The following is a 21,607-nucleotide window of genomic DNA, read 5'->3' as shown; positions in this document are numbered from 1 at the left end:
TCAAACTTTTCCCTGATTCAAGGTAAGTGCAAACAGCAAGGCTACATGATGACTATTTTATAGAGCAACGCAAAGTTCAGATGGATGAACATAAATCTACACTAGAGTTACAGTCAACAGTGGATGACAACAGATACATATGAACAGTATACTAATTCATATGAATAAAGGTATTATTCCAAGAAAGTTCATGATACGTTTATTATTGGGATTATGACCAAAACTTTGTTTTTACATTAGGTGCCTTTGGAGATTTTTCCCAATGGATGATAAACTTAAGTAATAAATAATTACTGTTCTGATTTTTTTTTAAATCGATACACAAAATGTAAATAAATTCATCCAACTACACATTCCACATTGTAGTCGGCCACTGATGTACATGACGTGAGCATATTGCGATGGACTGTAAGGTCAGTTCCATACTATAAAACTAGTTTTGGACTGTCATCTCAACCACCCCCCCTTCCACCCCCTTTAAGAGACATCTATTCAGAGAGCTTGATTGCAGAGAGCAGTGTTGACTGGCCACATTGTGCACTCGCCAATGGGGGGGGGGGGGGTCTACAAAAACTAGCTTCTCCAACCCGGACCGGCTCCAAACGTTTGAGAAGCAGATCTGGAGAAAAAAATGAAGACAAACCAAAAAATAAAAATAAAAAGAGGTTGCTGAAAATGGGAGTCTGGTTGGGAAGCTAGCTACCTTTGTGATGGTTTGGACTTTTCCCTTTAGCCCCTGCCTTATCAATATGATGAGTACTAGTGCTTTCTGACAGTACTGTGAGGAATGTAAGTACTGTATACCAAGGTTATTATAGTTTTTAGATGTTTATTTGAAATTCAGTTTAGTTTGTTCGTTTTCAGACTTGATTTATTCGTTTTTATTTAATTTGAGTTATATAAAATCATTTCCATTTTGTTTTTATATTCTTTTAGTTTTAGGGAAAGAAACTAGCCTATGCATGGGAGGCTAGGAGCCATTTATGTGTTGTAGGCCTATTGTTTGTTTTGGGGGGATGTCACTTCTTGCCACTGGGGGGCAGTAATACATAAGGTGATGGTCTGGTCATAGGTTTGGTTAAAATTATAAATCAATCTTAATGTGACTTGGATTTAAAAAGGATAATCGTCGGTGTCTGACTCATATTCAAACATTTGCCGCGCCGTTCAAAGCTATGGCCAGCTCTGGTTGTTGATCACGGGTATTCTCTTGCGTGTTCTGTAATAGCTTGATAGCCTTGACTATGGTCGTCCCGTTTTCAGTTACGACGGGTAGGATCTTCTCCTCTGTTATGTCCCATGCATCCAATGTGTGGTGAATTACCTCTCGGGTGTGCTGATGCTAAATCCGATGCTGTGCCTTGTTGGAGGAGGTGTGATACGTCCATAAACAAAGCAGTCAGTCCTTTCTTGCTCTGTTCTTAAACACACGGTTATTTTTCATGCCTCTTTCAGAATCTCCTTAACTTTCTGGGTTGCTGTATCCATTTGCAAAGCAATCAACCAGTTTACTCTAGCAGCACCTGGAGTTTTACATTTGGGATCAAGTGTTTGGTTGAATTTTCTGAAGGCTGGCTCATCGCACAGTCTCGTGGACTTGCCAGACTGGATTAATAAATTAACCAGTGCTTCTTCTCTTTTAATTTTTAACTCATTTGAATTAGGTTGACATGTTTGTGCTCTTTTCATACTAACTGCTCAAGTTAGTTGTCCTGACGAGCAGGCACTGGTTGCCGTTGACGTGCAGCTACTAATAGCTGTTGGCTGTCTAACCTAGTCTTTATCCTGAAATTGTTTGTGGGTGCTGTTCAGATTAACTTTAAGTTTGGTTGGGTTTTCCCTTGTATCCCTGTTCCACACAGGCTACCATCTTCTGACACTATAATACATTTGCTTTAGTCCTTTCCAGCAATATACTCAAAACAATCCCATACAGGGCTTTACCTTTTGCTGCCGCCATTGTTCACGCCTATGGTTTATATTCACGCTCCGCACTCGCCCTCAGATTTCTTCCCTGTTAGCTACTGATAGCTAGTGATGCACAAGCTAGGCCTATTTGAAACGTCGCCATCTACTGGCAGCATTTAACTGCCAGATTTAGCTCAAAAACCCCATTCGATCCGAAGTTTAGATGAATAAAACTATTTAAAAAAAATAACATTATGGTTTTTATTTACATTTTTGCAGCCAAAGATAAGTTTCAGTATATTTTTCTTTTTAATTATTTTATTTTAATATTTAAAAACCTTTTTTTTGTTTCAGTTTTCATTTACTATAATAACCTTGCTGTATATACACACACATACAAAATATAAGGAGGGAGTCCTAGATGGAACACGATACACATATCCACACATACTATAGTAAAGATTTAGGCGTAAATAGATGGGTGAAACAGAAAAGAGAGAGGGGGTTTAGAGAAGGGGGTAGAACTGAGGGAAGTGGAGAGGGGAAAAAAAGGGATGGGACTAGGAGAAGAGAGGAAGAGGGGGAAGAAGAAAGCGGGAATGATGAGAGGGACTTCAGACGTGAGATCTGTCCAGATAAAGTCGATACTGTTAAGCAGCTACATGAAGAGTGGTATCAGTTTCTATAGGACGGAGGAGAGAATGAACTTAACTTAAGAAGAACATATAGCTGTAGTTGTTATGTACTATATGTTCTGTCTACATGAAAATGCTTTGCCGCTCATAAAAATGTATTCAGAATGACATTTAAGAACGACGTATTAAATCATATGCACCAATGCCAAGCAACCCGAAAGGTCATGTTTGCTTGTGTCAAAGTGTATTAATATAAACCATGTTTCTTTAAGCATACATTCTAGTTGGATCAAATTAAACTATACTGAACAAAAATATAAACGCAACATGTGAAGTGTTGGTCCCATGTTTCATGAGCTGACATAAAAGATCCCAGACATTTTCCATATGCACAAAAAGCTTATTTCGCACTGCAGTGCTTGAGGCGTCACTACAGATCCGGGTTCGATCCTGGGCTGTGTCGCAGCCAGCCGCGACCGGTAGACCCATGAGGCAACGCACAACTGGCCCAGCATCGTCCGGGTTAGGGGAGGGTTTGGCCGGCGGGGATGTCCTTGTCCCATCGCGCTCTAGCAACTCCTTCCGGGTTAAGCGAGCAGTGTGTCAAGAAGCAGTGCGGCTTGGCAGGGTCGTGTCTCGACCTTCACCTCTCCCGAGTCCGTACGGGAGTTGCAGCAATGGGACAAGACTGTAACTACCAATTGATTAAACAGCATGATCATTACACAAGTGTACCTTGTGCTGGGGACAATAAAAGGCCACTAAAATGTGCAGTTGTCACACAACACAATGCCATAGATGTCTCCAGTTGAGGGAGCGTGCAATTGGCATGCACACTACAGGAATGTCCACCAGAGCTGTTGCCAGAGAATTAAATGTTAATTTCTCTACTATAAGCCGCCTCTGTCATTTTAGAGAATTTGGCAGTACGTCCAACTGGCCTCACAACCGCAGACCACGTGTAACCATGCCAGCCCAGGACCTCCACATCCGGCTCCTTCACCTGCCGGATAATCTGAAACCAGCCACCCGAACAGCTTTTGAAACTAAGGAGTATTTCTGTCTGTAATAAAGCTCTTTTGTGGGGAAAAACTCATTCTGATTGGCTGGGCCTGGCTCCCAAGTGGGTGGGCCAACCTTATATGAACTGAAATCGTTGCGTTTATATTTTTGTTCAGAATAAAACATGCACAGATGTCCCTTCTCAGAGCATGTTGGCACAGCATTTTCCTTTCATCAACAATAATAATAAATGCGTATGATGAGAGGAAGAGGATGAGGAAGAAAGGGACAAAGAGGAGAGTGAGTGAGAAGGAGAGCGGAGAAGGAAGAAGAGGAAGATGGGGGGGATGATGGAGGGAGCAAAGATGGAAATGGGGGAGGAATAAGGAGAGGAGAGAGAGGAAGAGAGGAATAGAAGACGAGAACAGGAAGAACAGCAGGAGGGGAGAGGGTGAAGCGGAACGGAGGGAGAAAGAGGGGCTCATCTAACAGCATGTGAATGCCGCGTCGCCACACTCTCCTGAGCACTTCAGAATGCATTCCACTAAAATGCACCTTGGGGGATACACATGGGCTATGTGACACAGCAGCACAGGGAGAGGAGGAAGAGGAGGAACAGGAAAAGGAGGAGGGCGGAGGAAAAGAAAGGAGGGGAGCGGGAGAGAAGGAGGTAGAGGGTAGAGAGAGTGGTAGATGAGGTAGGGGGAAAATGAGAGCAATTAGGGGGTAGTGGGGCAAGTGTCTGGGGTAAGGGTACAGAAATCAGTGGTTTTAGGGAGAAGGGCAAGGGTTGAATAAGGTACAGGAGGGAGAAGAGAAAGGAGTGAGGAAGACTAGAGGAGGTGGAGAAAAGAGTGTGGAGGGGGGATGGTGGGGAAGGAGGGATGATATACAGTGAGGGAAAAAAGTATTTGATCCCCTGCTGATTTTGTACATTTGCCCACTGACAAAGAAATGATCAGTCTATACTTTTAATGGTAGGTTTATTTGAACAGTGAGATACAGAATAACAACAACAAAATCCAGAAAAACGCATGTTAAAATTTTATAAATTGATTTGCATTTTAATGAGGGAAATAAGTATTTGACCCCTCTGCAAAACATGACTTAGTACTTGGTGGCAAAACCATTGTTGGCAATCACAGAGGTCAGACGTTTCTTGTAGTTGGCCACCAGGTTTGCACACATCTCAGGAGGGATTTTGTCCCACTCCTCTTTGCAGATCTTCTCCAAGTCATTAAGGTTTCAAGGCTGACGTTTGGCAACTCGAACCTTCAAGCTTCATCCACAGATTTTCTTTGGGATTAAGGTCTGGAGACTGGCTAGGCCACTCCAGGACCTTAATGTGCTTCTTCTTGAGCCACTCCTTTGTTGCCTTGGCCGTGTGTTTTGAGTCATTGTCATGCTGGAATACCCATCCAAGACCCATTTTCAATGCCCTGGCTGAGGGAAGGAGGTTCTCACCCAAGATTTGACGGTATATGGCCCCATCTATCGTCCCTTTGATGCGGTGAAGTTGTCCTGTCCCCTTAGCAGAAAAACACCCCCAAAGCATAATGTTTCCACCTCCATGTTTGACGGTGGGGATGGTGTTCTTGGGGTCATAGGCAGCATTCCTCCTCCTCCAAACACGGCGAGTTGAGTTGATGCCAAAGAGCTCCATTTTGGTCTCATCTGACCACAACACTTTCACCCAGTTCTCCTCTGAATCATTCAGATGTTCAATGGCAAACTTCAGACGGGCATGTATATGTGCTTTCTTGAGCAGGGGGACCTTGCGGGCGCTGCAGTATTTCAGTCCTTCACAGCGTAGTGTGTTACCAATTGTTTTCTTGGTGACTATGGTCCCAGCTGCCTTGAGATCATTGACAAGATCCCCCCGTGTAGTTCTGGGCTGATTCCTCACCGTTCTCATGATCATTGCAACTCCACGAGGTGAGATCTTGCATGGAGCCCCAGGCCGAGGGAGATTGACAGTTATTTTGTGTTTCTTCCATTTGCGAATAATCGCACCAACTGTGGTCACCTTCTCACCAAGCTGCTTGGCGATGGTCTTGTAGCCCATTCCAGCCTTGTGTAGGTCTACAATCTTGTCCCTGACATCCTTGGAGAGCTCTTTGGTCTTGGCCATGGTGGAGAGTTTGGAATCTGATTGATTGATTGCTTCTGTGGACAGGTGTCTTTTATATAGGTAACAAACTGAGATTAGGAGCACTCCCTTTAAGAGTGTGCTCCTAATCTCAGCTTGTTACCTGTATAAAAGACACCTGGGAGACAGAAATCTTTCTGATTGAAATGGGGTCAAATACTTATTTCCCTCATTAAAATGCAAATCAATTTATAACATTTTTGACATGCGTTTTTCTGGATTTTTTGGTTTTTATTCTGTCTCTCACGGTTCAAATAAACCTACCATTAAAATTATAGACTGATCATTTCTTTGTCAGTGGGCAAACGTACAAAATCAGCAGGGGATCAATTACTTTTTTCCCCTCACTGTAGAAGGACACCTAGTTGTGACTTCATGCTGCCCTTCAGATTCTCAGAAGTGGGCCGTGGTCACACACTTTTCCTCCACTACTGCCGACACACACGCAAGTGTGTGTAGGGAGGGTTCAAACACTCAGACAAATGTATACACTCAAGCACAAAGACAGACACAGACACTCCTATGTGAACACAACAGCGCACACTACCGAAACACCTACCCACACACAGAAGAGCACAACGATGAGTGATACTTACTGATTGGACCCAAAGCCACCAGCAGACCCAAAGCCTGCAAGAAAACCAACAAAAAACACACTTAACAATGTAGATGAAGATGTATCAGTGGAACCAATTTAAAACAACTCTGTAAAATGTAGACTGAATCAAGGGAAGAGGTGGGTTACAACAATTTCCACCGCATTACCTCCGGTACAGAGCCAGACAACCACATAAGTCACAACACAAACCATAATAATATGACTGCTGTTCTAGTTCCTCTAGACCTAACATACGCAAACAGCACCACCCAGGGCTCCAGAGCAGATGTGGAGGGAGACCAAGGGAAGAATAAGAGGCAGGCTGGACGATTTGAAAAGAAAAAAGTGTGTGTGTGCGCGTGTGAGAGAGACATATTGAGAGCTAGACAGATAAAGTAAGAGGGAGAGAGGGCAAGCATGTGAGGGAGTAGTGTAATGAGAGAGAAATACAGTGAGAACAAGAAAAACAAGAGAGAATGAGGAGAGCGAAACTAAGATGGTAAAAGACGTCTTCCCACCCTCCTCTTCCCATCTTGAGAAAACTGGGCCATGTACACACATTATTCCGACAGAAAGTAGCTTGCGTGGCGGCATGCGGCTGTAGCAGGAATTTGGGTTAATAGGAAGCGACTGGTGGGATTCCACCATCCCCACGGCTATCCTAGCGTTAGCCTAGCACTGCATCTTGTGGCCCTGTTGTACTGCACAGCAGACAGAGTGCTGGGGGATAGCTTTAGCCACTAGGCTAACTGACTGCTATTTAACCAGTCGCTAACCTGTGGCTCTGCTTCAGGGGAATGGATTCATCGGCAGGACTTCAAACGAAGACTTGAGCTCTTGTTTATTTGTGTGGCTGGGAGAGTGGGGAGGAGACTGCAGGGGCAGATATGACTATGCCGGGTGTTTGAGTCGTTTCATACGCTTTGTACAGTTTAGTCACCAGAAGTGGGAGGGAAGGGAACATGTCAATGAAGACTTGGGGTGCATCCTCTAGAGTGTTTTCCTCTGCACTGATCTGAAAGAACTGAACGGGTGAGATAGTACTATTCACCTCCTCCTCCCTGCTGTCCGAACGCAGAGAAGCCGCTGGGCTGAGGAGCTCCGAACCCTGACCCCTGCTGCTGCTGGGCCAGGTTACCAAACGACGGGGCACTCTGGTTGGCCAGTGCACCAAATGACGGTGTGCTTTGTTGAGTGGAGGCAAAGCTGTGAGGGGAGAGAAACACAAACGATTAAAAATATATTAAAATATTGAATATTCCATTCTAACAATACCCTAATAAAAATTTCAGGAAGATGTGTTGCTTAGAATAACCATTGGTACAATTGATTTATTACATTATTAACACAAACTGGGAAATATGCTGGTCAGTGTCATGTTCGTTCAATGACGGGTCAGACCAAGGCGCAGCGTGATATGCATACATGTTTATTTAAACTTAATAAACACTCGACAAAACAATAAACCAACGAAACGTGACGTCCAAAGGTAACACACAACAAACCTCACACGGAACAAGATCCCACAACTCAATAGTGTCCATAGGCTGCCTAAGTATGGTCCCCAATCAGAGACAACGAGCGACAGCTGCCTCTGATTGGGAACCACACCGGCCAACATAGAAATACACATACTAGAATATAAACATAGATATACACCACATAGAAAATCACACCCTGACTCAACAAATAAGAGTCCCCTGAGTCAGGGCGTGACAGTCAGTTTACATCCACCCTACAGTGGCTTGCGAAAGTATTCACCCCCCCTTGGCATTTTTACTATTTTGTTGCCTTACAACCTGGAATTAAAATAGATTTTGGGGGGTTTGTATAATTTGATTTACACAACATGCCTACCACTTTGAAGATGCAACATATTTTTTTTTGGGTGAAATAAACAAGAAATAAGACATAAAAAACGGAAAACTTGAGCGTATAAAACTATTCACCCCCCCAAAGTCAATACTTTGTAGAGCCACCTTTTGCAGCAATTACAGCTGCAAGTATCTTGGGGAATGTCTCTATAAGCTTTGTCCATTCTTCAAGGCAAAACTGCAAGTTGGATGGGTTCCGCTGGTGTACAGCAATCTTTAAGTCATACCACAGATTCTCAATTGGATTGAGGTCTGGGCTTTGACTAGGCCATTCCAAGACATTTAAATGTTTCCCCTTAAACCACTCGAGTGTTGCTTTAGCAGTATGCTTAGGGTCATTGTCCTGCCGATGAAAAACATCCCCACAGCATGATGCTGCCATCACCATGCTTCACTGTGGGGATGGTGTTCTCGGGGTGATGAGAGGTGTTGGGTTTGCGCCAGACATAGCGTTTTCCTTGATGGCCCAAAAGCTCAATTTTAGTCTCATCTGACCAGAGTACATTCTTCCATATGTTTGGGGAGTCTCCCACATGCCTTTTGGCGAACACCAAACGTGTTTGCTTATTCTTTTCTTTAAGCAATGGCTTTTTTCTGGCCACTCTTCCGTAAAGCCCAGCTCTGTGGAGTGTATGGCTTAAAGTGGTCCTATGGACAGATACTCCAATCTCTGCTGTGGAGCTTTGCAGCTCCTTCAGGGTTATCTTTGGTGTCTTTGTTGCCTCTCTGATTAATGCCCTCCTTGCCTGGTCCGTGAGTTTTGGTGGGCGTCCCTCTCTTGGCAGGTTTGTTGTGGTGCCATATTCTTAAAACATTTTAATAATGGATTTAATGGTGCTCCGTGGGATGTTCAAAGCTTCAGATATTTTTTTTATAACCCAACCCTGATCTGTACTTCTCCACAACTTTGTCCCTGACCTGTTTGGAGAGCTCCTTGGTCTTCATGGTGCCGCTTGCTTGATGGTGCCCCTTGCTTAGTGGTGTTGCAGAGTCTGGGGCCTTTCAGAACAGGTGTATATATACTCAGATCATGTGACACTTAGATTGCACACAGGTGGACTTTATTTAACTAATTATGACTTCTGAAGGTAATTGGTTGCACCAGATCTTTTTAGGGGCTTCATTGCAAAGGGGGTGAATACATATGCACGCACAACTTTTCCGTTCTTTTTAAAGAATTTTTTTAAACAAGTAATTTTTTTTCATTTCACTTCACCAATTTGGACTATTTTGTGTATGTCCATTACATGAAATCCAAATAAAATCCATTTAAATTACAGGTTGTAATGCAACAAAACAGGAAAAACGCAAGGGGGATGAATACTTTTGCAAGGCACCGTATATACTATTTCTACATCAGTCCTGACCCCCGATGCCATACAGTGGGAGGTAGAATTACTATGCTCTGCAATCCTCTCCTCCAGGTTGTAGACTGTCTAGTATAGCTAATGTAGCACACTGCCCCAGTCCCTCTACTCTGCTCACATTATCATTCTAACCCAGAGAGGACAGGTTCCTAAAATATGCAGACAAACAGCCTTGCCTGGAAAAATATCAGAGCCCATTACATCAAAGCATATTGCAATAATACTTTATTTGAATTACAATGGAATATGTCTCTAATGCTCCCACAGGGCTTCCCCTACTGATCTGGGATCTGTATGTGGAGGCTGGGACACAGTCAGGGAGCTGAGTGTGGGAGTGTGTTTTAATGTTTTATTGAGTTTAAATGTGTAGTAGAACAGTCTAAGGGAAAGCTAGTTGTCTTCTGTAGCTCAGTTGGTAGAGCATGGCGCTTGCAACGCCAGGATAGTGGGTTTGATTCCCGGGACCACCCATATGTAAAATGTATGCACGCATGACTAAGTCGCTTTGGATAAAAGCGTCTGCTAAATGAAATATCTTATATCATTATTACATATTAGTTCTGACATGGAGGCTTCAGGTGCCCTGAGTGAGAGACAACAGCAGCACCAGTCACACAGCTGGACCTCCAGGATTAGTTTACGAGCGTCATCAAACATCAGCAGAGACGAGGGGAGGAGGAAGGGGAATGGATGTAGAATATAGCATGTGTGTGTGTGTGGCAGTGTTCAGAGAGGAGAGAGAAAGAAAGAGGGGAAGATAAAAACAGAAACAAGAGCGAATAGATAGAGCGACATGAAAGAAGAGAGTGAGACAGAGTAATGAAGAGAGAGAGGGGTAGAGAATAGTCCACGCCATCCAGCCAGCTCAGCTGCTCTGCTGGTTCTAATCTGGGAGGCAGACCCCTGGACCGAAATACAGGCTGACCTCCGACCCTAATACAGGAGCCAATCTCTTGCCGGTGAACCCGCCCACTTTACCCGCTCTTGGGTTAATCCGGGACCAGACTCATCTCTCAGTACTAGGCTTGGGAGATATACTATTTATACCGTATATCGGGGTATTTCGAAATAGCACCGGTATCATTTTCAATACCTTGCGGGGGCTTCGTGCTACACCACTGCTTATTACTATGGGTTGAGTATAACTATAACAAATCTAAGATGTGTAAAATAAATTATATCCAGCTCAGGGTTCGAGCTATGCATTTGGTTTGCTAACTGGCTAGATGTCAAGATCAAGCTTCTTGGTTACAGCAGGGACACTCAATCCCTTCCTGGATCAAGATCCCTGTCGCCAAAATTGTTTTGTGCGTCCCCCCCAAAAATATATTTTTGGAAATGGCACCCCTTGTGTGTACTTCCGGTAATACCGTATACCCCGGTATGGTACAGAAACGGTACGAAAATCTGGATACCGCCCAACCCTACTCTGTACGGCCCCACTGCTAAATTGAGGAGCCACTTCTAAAGATAAGGAGGGTGACATTTACTGGCTGTATGGAGTCCTGAGGCGCTTTATCTTTTAACTATCTTTTAATCAATCTCAACAGAGGTTTGGAAAACAACTCAACTAGGACCGGCATTCGTAAACAACTTTATCAATATTTATCCTTGTGAACAGGATGACAGGGTGATGACAAGCAAGATAAAGAGTGGTAAAAATATTACCTCACGAGTCCCGACATAATGAAAAGAACAAGACTGAAAAAAACAAAAAGTGTGACTGAATTGAGGAAGGGAATGACTGAAAACACTAAGCCTGCTGCCATTTTACAGTCCCATGGGATTAAACCCTGACAAGACAGAACGGGAGAAAAATAAGAAAAACAGAGAGATGACTTCAGGGCAAGGTTAGCTCTTGTCTTCCTGAAACCAACAGGACCTAAGACAGAGGGTGTAAAATGTGTGTGTTTGTGTGTGTGTAGGGGGTGGTAGAGGATTGAGGGGTGGGGATTTAGGCGGTAATCCCCTCTAGACAACTCGCGCCCAGTACAAGACCCCCAGGGGGGAGGGAGAGGATAGATAGAAGAGAGAAGGAGGGAACCAGCCCATCTTCATCTGCTGGCAGTATGACCCCAGAGTGGGATTATCTGGGTGGAATAATCTAACTCTGCATGGCTCAGTGGTTTGGGTCTTGGCAGAGGTGCCCAGCGCCCCAGCAGCCTGCACGTGGCGGAGGGGGGATAGGGAGCTGAGCAGTAGGGGATGGAGGAATAATCCCATTTTCTCCCATAATTTTACAATGAGGGTTGAGATTAAACTCGGAAGAGGTTGACTCAGCAGGGGTCTGGGTTGTTAGAGCTGACTGAATCCCATCCCCTGATGCATTGTGATTAAATACCAGCAATGCTTGCCGTAAATGCAGTAAGCAATCTTCAATACTCAACTACTGTGGATGTTTCTAAATGAAATCTCAAACTCAAACGAAGCACACATTCATGTGTGCCAGTAACCATATTATTTCGAAGTCATACCATATAGAAAAAAATCACGACAGCTGTGATGGAAACAGGACATTTCGGTACAATTTAATAAATGCTGACAGATAATTTGTTCATTCGACATGGTGGGATCTTTTTGAGTCGGTAAAATTTATCATGTGAGAAATAGCAGTGGAAATGCCTTAATGCAAAAATATTATTATAATAACCTTCATATTGAAGTAAACTTGGAGTCACGCGATGACATGGTGTGTAGTCCTCCCACTACGACTCGGGAAACCATGCAGTTTATTACACTACTGATGAAATAAGTTATGATGATCTTCACAGGGTGGTAATGTGCAAGTTGATGAGCTTCATGCTCCTTTCCAATAAATAGATGGTCTTATTCCGGTGACACGATGATCGATGCTTGAATGCCCATAAATTATCTCATACCAAGACCAGAGTAGGCACATTTGCTATTTAACGCAACAGTTGTGACAAAACTCATCGGTAAAGTTGAAAATGCGATGGAAACACATTGAACTTTAGATTTTTATTCGGTACAGTGCCTTCAGAAAAGTATTCACACCCCTTCACTTTTTCCACATTTTATTGTGTTATAGCCTGAATTTTAAATGGCTAAATTGAGATTTTGTGTCAATAGCCTACAAACAATACCCCATAATGTCAAAGTGGGATTATGTTTGTAGACATTTTTACAAATTAATTACAAATAAAAAGCTGAAATGTCTTGAGTCAATAAGTATTCAACCCCTTTGTTATGGTAAGCCTTTGCTTAACAAGTCACATAATACGGTGCATGGACTCACTTTGTGTGCACGAATAGTGTTGATAAAACGGGTTGTTTGGATCCTGGATGCTGATTGGACGAGCAGCATTCCAAGCCGTGCTGTATTGGGCATCACAGACACACCTATGCCTGCGAACAGTACCATCTGAAAATTATCACTGCGCCTCCATAAGAATATAATGTTAATGTTGCTGTCTGAATCATCTCCTGTATTCATCTCAACTCACACATCATTTTCCCTTGCTTCCAGCCTAGCATTTAGTTTGGTACAGCGGGGGTTAATATAAGCCTTGCTGTCTGCCTGTCCGACTTGGAAACAATGTTTCACTTTTGAATTTCGATCTCTGTAGTACCATACATAAACTGAGTGTATAAAACTTTAGGAACACCTGCTCTTTCCAATCACATAGACCAGGGGTGTCAAACTCATTTTAGCTCAGGGGCCACATGGAGGAAAATCTATTCCCAAGTGGGCCGGACCGGAAAAATCATGGTATATATAACTTAAAAACAACAACTTCAGATTGTTTTCTTTGTTTTAATACGATCAACATACAACATAAAGCTGGAGCCTGAGGACTGTGTGTCCAAAATAGTACAAGCACAACATCACTATTAATCATAAAACACCTCAAGTTATTTGAAAGTTCTGTTCCCCAAACAAGTGCAAGAACCACAGAGTCAAGAATAGGTTAAATATACAAATAAAATAAAAACAATTAAAAACAATAGCACATCAACATAAAAACATATAAACATAAAGCTGGAGCCTGAGGACAGTGTCCAAAAGCACAACATCACTATTAATCATAAAACACCTCAAGTTATTTGAAAGTTCTGAGGACAAAGAACACACAAACACACAATGCCTCAGTGATTCACAGAAGTATATCACAGATCACAGAACTATATCAGGGTGTCATTTCTCAGGCAGAAATGTAGATAAAAATAATGAAATCCTGTTCCCCAAACAAGTGCAAGAACCACAGAGTCAAGAATAGGTTAAATATACAAATAAAATAAAATCAATTAAAAACAATAGCACATCAACATAAAAACATATAAACATAAATCTGAAAGCGTTGCTCAAACTCCCGTAACAGTCCCGTTATTTTATCTTTGAACCGCTTCATGTCTGCCACATGTTGGGTCGCGCACACATTTTTCAGACAGGGGAAGTGAGCTGCATCACCACCGGCGAGTTGCGTCTCCCACAATGACAGCTTCAACTTGAAAGAACGTATGCTGTCATAATACTGCGTGGCAACTTTGTTGCACCCTTGCAGCTGTTTGTTCAAGTTATTCAGGTGCTCTGTAACATCCACCATAAATGCAAGGTCCTGCATCCATTCTGCGGAATGAAATTCTAACACTGGTTTGCCCTTTTCTTCCATGAACTGTTCAATTTCTTCTCGTAAATCAAAGAAACGCCTCAGCACAGCACCTCGGCTTAACCATCTTACCTCAGTGTGGTATGGCAGGCCATAGATGTGGTCTTTCTCTCTGAGAAGGCTGTCAAACTGACTGGATCGGATGAAATTAACAGTTTGGATGACCACCTTCATGACGTTATCCATCTTTAATGACTTGCAACACAAAGCCTCCTGGTGCAAAATACAGTGAAAAGTCAAAAAATCACGTCCTCCATTTGCAGATTGCACTTTCTCTCTGAACTTTGTCACAACGTCTGCTTTTTTCCCGATCATTGAGGGCGCACCATCTGTAGCCAGGCTGACAGCGCGGGACCAGTCCACTCCGACCCTGTCCAGCGCGCCGACGAGTGCGGTAAAAATATCAGCTGCTGTCGTTGTATCTGTCATCGGCACCAACTCCACGAACTCCTCGGTGACGGTCAATGTGTCATCAACTCCGCGGATGAAAATGTCCAGTTGTGCAACATCTGTAATGTCCATGCTTTCATCAATTGCAACCGAAAACGCAATAAATGACTTTACTTTTTGCTTCAACTGGCTGTCCAAATCCACTGAAAGATCGGAAGTCCTGTCTGCAACTGTGTTTCTTGTCAGGCTGATATTTGCAAAGCCTGCCGCTTTTCAGGGCACACAATCTCCGCTGCCTTCATCATGCATGTTTTTACAAATTCACCCTCACTAAATGGTTTTGAAGCCACTGCGATTTCATTAGCAATGAGGTAGCTAGCCTTCACTGCAGCGTCACTGATGTCTCGGCTGTGAGTAAACACAGACTGCTGTTTCTTCAGACCCGCCAACAGTTCATTCACCTTCTCTCATCTCCGCTGTCCTTGAAAGTTGTCATATTTGTCGGCATGAAGACTCACATAGTGGTGACGAAGGTTATATTCTTTCAGCACTGCAACATGCTCTGAACACACCAAACATACAGCTTTCCCATTCAATTCCGTGAATAAATAGGATGACCATTTTTCTTGGAACACTCTGCACTCTGCGTCCACTTTTCTCTTTTTTGACAGAGACATATTGGGGCAATGAGGGTGCCAAAGCACATAATGTTAAAAGTAGAAGCCGTAATAAATATCGCGGGCAAAACAAAGTAGCTCATTGGCTGCACGTGCTTGACCTACTTGCTCTGCCCCGGTATAAACAGTTTGCTTGCTTAACACAATTGCTATTGCGCCATCCAGTGGACGCAATTGGAACAGCAGTTTATTTTATTGAAAAATTGCAGCGCATTTTTATACTTGACAACATTTTATTTTTATTTTTTTATTATTATTATTTTTTCAAAATCATCTCGCGGGCCGGATTAAACCCGTTTGCGGGCCTGATCCGGCCCGTGGGCCGGACGTTTGACACCCCTGACATAGACTAACCAAGTGAATACAGTTGAAAACTATGATCCCTTATTGATGTCACCTGTTAAATCCACTTCAAATCAGTGTAGAAGGAGGAGAGGAAACAGGTTAAAAAATGATTTTTAAGCCTTGAGACAATTGAGATATGGATTGGCTACGTGTGCCTTTCAGAGGGTGAATGGGCAAGACAAAATATGTAAGTGCCTTTGAATGGAGTATGGTAGTAGGTGCCAGGAGTACCGGTTTGAGTGTCAAGAACTGCAACGCTGCTGGGTTTTTCACGCTCAACAGTTTCCCGTGTGTATCAAGAATGGTCCACCACCCAAAGGACATCCAGCCAACTTGACACAACTGTGGGAAGCATTGGAGTCAACATGGGCCAGCATCCCTGTGGAACGTTTTCGACACCTTGTAGAGTCCATGCCCCGACGAATTGAGGATGTTCTGAGGGCAAAAGGGGGTGCAGCAACTCAATATTAGGAAGGTGTTCCTAATGTTTTGTACACTCCGTGTAGAGTGAACGGTGCCCAGACGAGAGAACATTTTCTGAGCCAGTCGAAATCATGCATCAATGTCATTATCAAGTAAATGCCAATTGAAAAAAAAGCTAAAACAAATGAAAATGCAGCTAGTGTACTGTCGTTCCAAGTTCAATGTTTGATGTGACTGAGTTAGCTGAAGTTGGCTAGCTAGCTAGTAAGTGAAAAGAACGTTATCCAGCGTGCATAGCAACCATTTTGTTTAGAACGGGCGACCAATCCTTTTGCATAGCAACTACGCAAAAATTATTAACAACTGGGTCGCGTCCATAGCAACATGACCAAAATAACTAACAACTAGAGTTTTGTCCAGACTACTGTATATCTTCTGGTGGAAGAATGAAATTGTATGAATTTACTTATCAAAATAACATCTTTAATGAAAATCTGTAATTCATTGTTATTTTAATATAATAAGTAAATGGGTTACTTATCGCGTCGGGCCAAACAACGCCATATACCTGTGGCTGTATTCATGCTACAGCACTGCCTCCTGTGCCTTATTGCTTAATTAACATGACTTTTGAATGACTACCTCATCTCTGTACACCACACGTACAATTATCTGTAAGGTCCCTCAGTCGAGCAGTGAATTTCCAACACAGATTCAACCACAAAGACCAGAGAGGTTTTCCAATGCCTGGCAAAGGGCACCTATTGGTAGATAGATACAAATAAAAAAGCAGACATTGAATGTCCCTTTGAGCATGGTGAAGTTATTATGACACTTTGGATGGTGTATATACACCAAGTTACTACAAAGATACAGACGTCCTTCTTAACTCAGCTGCCGGAGAGGAAGGAAACCGCTCAGGGATTTCACCATAAGGCCAATGGTGACTTTAAAACAGTTACAGAGTTTAATGGCTGTGATAGGAGAAAACGGAGGATGGATCAACAACATTGTACTTACTCCACAATACTAACCTAAATGACAGTGAAAAGAAGGAAGCCTGTACAGAATAAAAAATATTCCAAAACATGCATCCTGTTTGCAATAAGGCACTGTTATTTTAAATATATTTTTTTACTTCATGTTCTGAATACAATGCGTTATGTTTGGGCAAATCCAACACAACACATCACGGAGTACCACTCTCCATATTTTCAAGCATGGTGGTGGCTGCATCATGTTATGGGTATGCTTGTCATCGGCAAGGACTAGGACGTTTTTTTGGATCAAAAGAAACGGAATAGAGGTAAGCACAGGCAAAATCCTAGAGGAAAACCTGGTTCAGTCTGCTTTCCAACAGACACTGGGAGATTCATTAATCTTTCAGCAGGACAATAACCTAAAACACAAGGCCAAATATAGACTGGACTTGCTTACCAAGACGACATTGAATGCTACTGAGTGGCCCAGTTCCAGTTTTGACTTAAATCGGCAAGAGAAATATATGGCAAGAGTTGAAAATGGCTATCTAGCAATGATCAACAACCAGCTTGACAGAGCTTGAAGAATTTTTTAAAGAATAATGTGTAAATATTGTACAATCCAGTTGTGCAAAGCTCTTATAGACATACCCAGAAAGACTCACAGCTGTAATCACTGCCAAAGGTGAGTCTAACATGTATTTTTGACTCTGGGGTTGAATACTTATGTAATCAAGATAGTGTTTTATTTTTCACACATTTTTTTTCTTCTTCTACTTTGACATTAGTATTTTCTGTAGATTGTTGACAAAAAAAGACAATTCAATCCATTTTAATCCCACCTTGTAACAATAACATTTTGAAAAGGCACTGTACATGAAAACTTAAGCGAAAAAGTACATTGTGCGCACTACATCATCACGCACTGATTTTTATCCACAACAAGTCCGTTTGGTGGAAACACCACTGGTGGGAAAATACGTATTTATATTCTTTATGCAAATGTTATAATATTTACATGAAAATCTGTCACCAATTGGATGGAAACCTAGCTAGTGTAGCTGAGCGGGGCTTAGGGTATTACGGCCAAGTTGAGAAATTAGGTTGGGGGTTAGCATGCTATTGCTTATTTATCAGGGAATCTTGGTGACAAGTTCCATGTGTGAATATGAAAACAGTGTCTGGGACGTGTCATTGTGCTGTCAGCTGGAACGTGAGGTGCTGCATAACTAGCCCCTCAGGTGGCTGAAACCTCGCCCATATTGCCTTCCTTTTATTAGTCAATCTATATAATATACAAATATACATGACAACCAACCAAGACAATATCACATACACAGCAATAAATGCATTAAAACATTGTAAGTCATTCTGCAGCCTTTATGGTCAGTATTATCAAGAATATTCAGCTCTTCTACACTGTCAATTTAGAACAATTCTAAAAGTATTCACTCTTCATATCCAACACATGTCTAACAGGGGTGTCTCCCTTACCCGAATCCTCCCACGTTGGCGGCTGCTGTGCCCTCTCCAAACACCTTGCTGGCTGAGGAGCCCATGGGACTGCTGAAAGAGGGGGCCGAGCCAAATGCTGCTGCCCCCCCAAACGCCGGGGAGCCCCCAAAAGCAGGGGGGCTACCGAACACAGGGGCACTCCCAAAACCACCTGTAGGGGTACAGAGAGAGGGGTGGAGAGGGGTGTGTGAGGAAGGGTTACTTTGCATTTGATAAAATACATGTGAGAGGGATGGTTACATGAATACGCTTGACATGTGTATGAGCAATATTCTTGTATTGGTTGAGACGGGCGGGCAGGGCAGAATGTCTCAGGGGACACTTACCACAGCCTAATACTAACCATACATAATAGCAAAGGTTTCAAAAATAGATGCAAATAGAGGCAATGTTTACCTTATTCCTAAACTTTTACCGATGTGTATGTCACACCTGGTGTTGCCCTAAAACTAATCGCCCCAACATGATTAATAACGTTGTGTTGTTGTATTATCGTCTGCTCTCCATTTCTGTTCAGGGACAACTGCTCTCACACACACATAGCATAGGGGCGATGAGGGCTTGATAGGAATTGATTGCCAACCACACTCTCTCTGGGGCTGAGAAGGGAGGGAGGAGGAGTTAAAGAGAGGGGAGCACTGAAATTACAGCCTGGCTAAAAGACGAGCACGGCCCAGTGAATAATTGATTGGGCTAATGTAATAGGATTACATTCCTTGGACCCTGGCCAATGATAAGAGCCATAGAACCGAGAGCGGCACCGAAAACCTCCAGGTCCCGTATTCACAAAGCGTCTCAGAGTAGGAGTACTGATCTAGGATCATTAATGATTTATAGGAGAGACCTGATCCTAGATCAGTACTCCTACTCTGAGACGTTTTGTGAATATGGGCCCAAGAGTTTAGGGGTAGATGCTACCTGTGGTAAAGCTAGGAGAGGTGATGTCATTTGGCAGTGCTAGATAGCTAGCTGAGTAAAATGCCAAGACAAAACTGCAGCGGTAATAACTTTTGGGGAACGCTATGACTTTATAATTGCTAAGACATGCTATAATTTTAGCTAGCTTGAGGAAATATTATAACTGCGTTGACAAAATGTATGCTATGACTGCTCTGGCCAAATAGATCAGACTGTTCACTAGCTATGAAAGATGCTGCATTGTGGAATGTAGCCTGACCGTGTTCCACTAGTGCTGTACTGGCAGAAAGAGATAAGGTGACTCTTGCTGTAGCTCAGATGATGAAGGAGGACAGAGTGAGTCTCTCCTTGGGGAGCTAGCTGGGGGCAGCTGAGGTTGCAGGGAGAGGAGCCACCACCACTGCCTGGCCGGGGAGGAAGTGATGCGTGTGTGGAGTGTTCATCCATCACCACCTGCCCCACTCTCTGACCCTCACACGACACTGAGCCACCCACCGCACTGACAGACATTACCTTGTAATACCACCTTGAAACAAGGCAATAATTTCGCAATTAAAAGATGCTTGCTTGAAAAAGTTACAGTGGGGAAAAAAAGTATTTAGTCAGCCACCAATTGTGCAAGTTCTCCCACTTAAAAAGATGAGAGAGGCCTGTAATTTTCATCATAGGTACACGTCAACTATGACAGACAAATTGAGGAAAAAAATTCCAGAAAACACATTTGAAGAATTTTAATGAATTTATTTGCAAATTATGGTGGAAAATAAGTATTTGGTCACCTACAAACAAGCAAGATTTCTGGCTCTCACAGACCTGTAACTTCTTCTTTAAGAGGCTCCTCTGTCCTCCACTCGTTACCTGTATTAATGGCACCTGTTTGAACTTGTTATCAGTATAAAAGACACCTGTCCACAACCTCAAACAGTCACACTCCAAACTCCACTATGGCCAAGACCAAAGAGCTGTCAAAGGACACCAGAAACAAAATTGTAGACCTGCACCAGGCTGGGAAGACTGAATCTGCAATAGGTAAGCAGCTTGGTTTGAAGAAATCAACTGTGGGAGCAATTATTAGGAAATGGAAGACATACAAGACCACTGATAATCTCCCTTGATCTGGGGCTCCACGCAAGATCTCACCCCGTGGGGTCAAAATGATCACAAGAACGGTGAGCAAAAATCCCAGAACCACACGGGGGGACCTAGTGAATGACCTGCAGAGAGCTGGGACCAAAGTAACAAAACATACCATCAGTAACACACTACGCCGCCAGGGACTCAAATCCTGCAGTGCCAGACGTGTCCCCCTGCTTAAGCCAGTACATGTCCAGGCCCGTCTGAAGTTTGCTAGAGTGCATTTGGATGATCCAGAAGAGGATTGGGAGATGGTCAGATGAAACCAAAATATAACTTTTTGGTAAAAACTCAACTCGTTGTGTTTGGAGGACAAAGAATGCTGAGTTGCATCCAAAGAACACCATACCTACTGTGAAGCATGGGGGTGGAAACATCATGCTTTGGGGCTGTTTTTCTGCAAAGGGACCAGGACGACTGATCCGTGTAAAGGAAAGAATGAATGGGGCCATGTATCGTGAGATTTTGAGTGAAAACCTCCTTCCATCAGCAAGGGCATTGAAGATGAAACGTGGCTGGGTCTTTCAGCATGACAATGATCCCAAACACACCGCCCGGGCAACGAAGGAGTGGCTTCGTAAGAAGCATTTCAAGGTCCTGGAGTGGCCTAGCCAGTCTCCAGATCTCAACCCCATAGAAAATCTTTGGAGGGAGTTGAAAGTCCGTGTTGCCCAGCGACAGCCCCAAAACATCACTGCTCTAGAGGAGATCTGCATGGAGGAATGGGCCAAAATTCCAGCAACAGTGTGTGAAAACCTTGAAGACTTACAGAAAACGTTTGACCATTGTCATTGCCAACAAAGGGTATATAACAAAGTATTGAGAAACTTTTGTTATTGACCAAATACTTATTTTCCACCATAATATGCAAATAAATTCATAAAAAATTCCAAAATGTGATTTTTCTGGATTTTTTCCCTCATTTTGTCTGTCATAGTTGACGTGTACCTATGATGAAAATTACAGGCCTCTCATCTTTTTAAGTGGGAGAACTTGCACAATTGGTGGCTGACTAAATACTTTTTTCCCCCACTGTATAATCGACATACTCTTCAAAATCACAA

The 21,607-nt window shown here is 43.0% G+C and overlaps 1 protein-coding gene across 1 annotated transcript in view; it reads right to left on the bottom strand.

The window, feature by feature from the left end:
- The window catches only part of LOC121582479 (nuclear pore complex protein Nup214-like), a 73,505-nt gene that overhangs the window by 3,320 nt on the left and 48,578 nt on the right, over positions 1-21,607 (bottom strand). The window contains 3 exon segments of the mRNA XM_041898293.2: positions 6,291-6,324; positions 7,344-7,498; positions 18,471-18,642. Of these exon segments, the coding sequence (XP_041754227.2) occupies positions 6,291-6,324; positions 7,344-7,498; positions 18,471-18,642 (361 nt within the window).

This window comes from Coregonus clupeaformis, chromosome 15, assembly GCF_020615455.1.
Source record: "Coregonus clupeaformis isolate EN_2021a chromosome 15, ASM2061545v1, whole genome shotgun sequence".
Classification (NCBI taxonomy): domain Eukaryota; kingdom Metazoa; phylum Chordata; class Actinopteri; order Salmoniformes; family Salmonidae; genus Coregonus; species Coregonus clupeaformis.
Note: the sequence above shows the minus strand (reverse complement) of the source record. Positions and strands in the feature narration are given on the sequence as shown.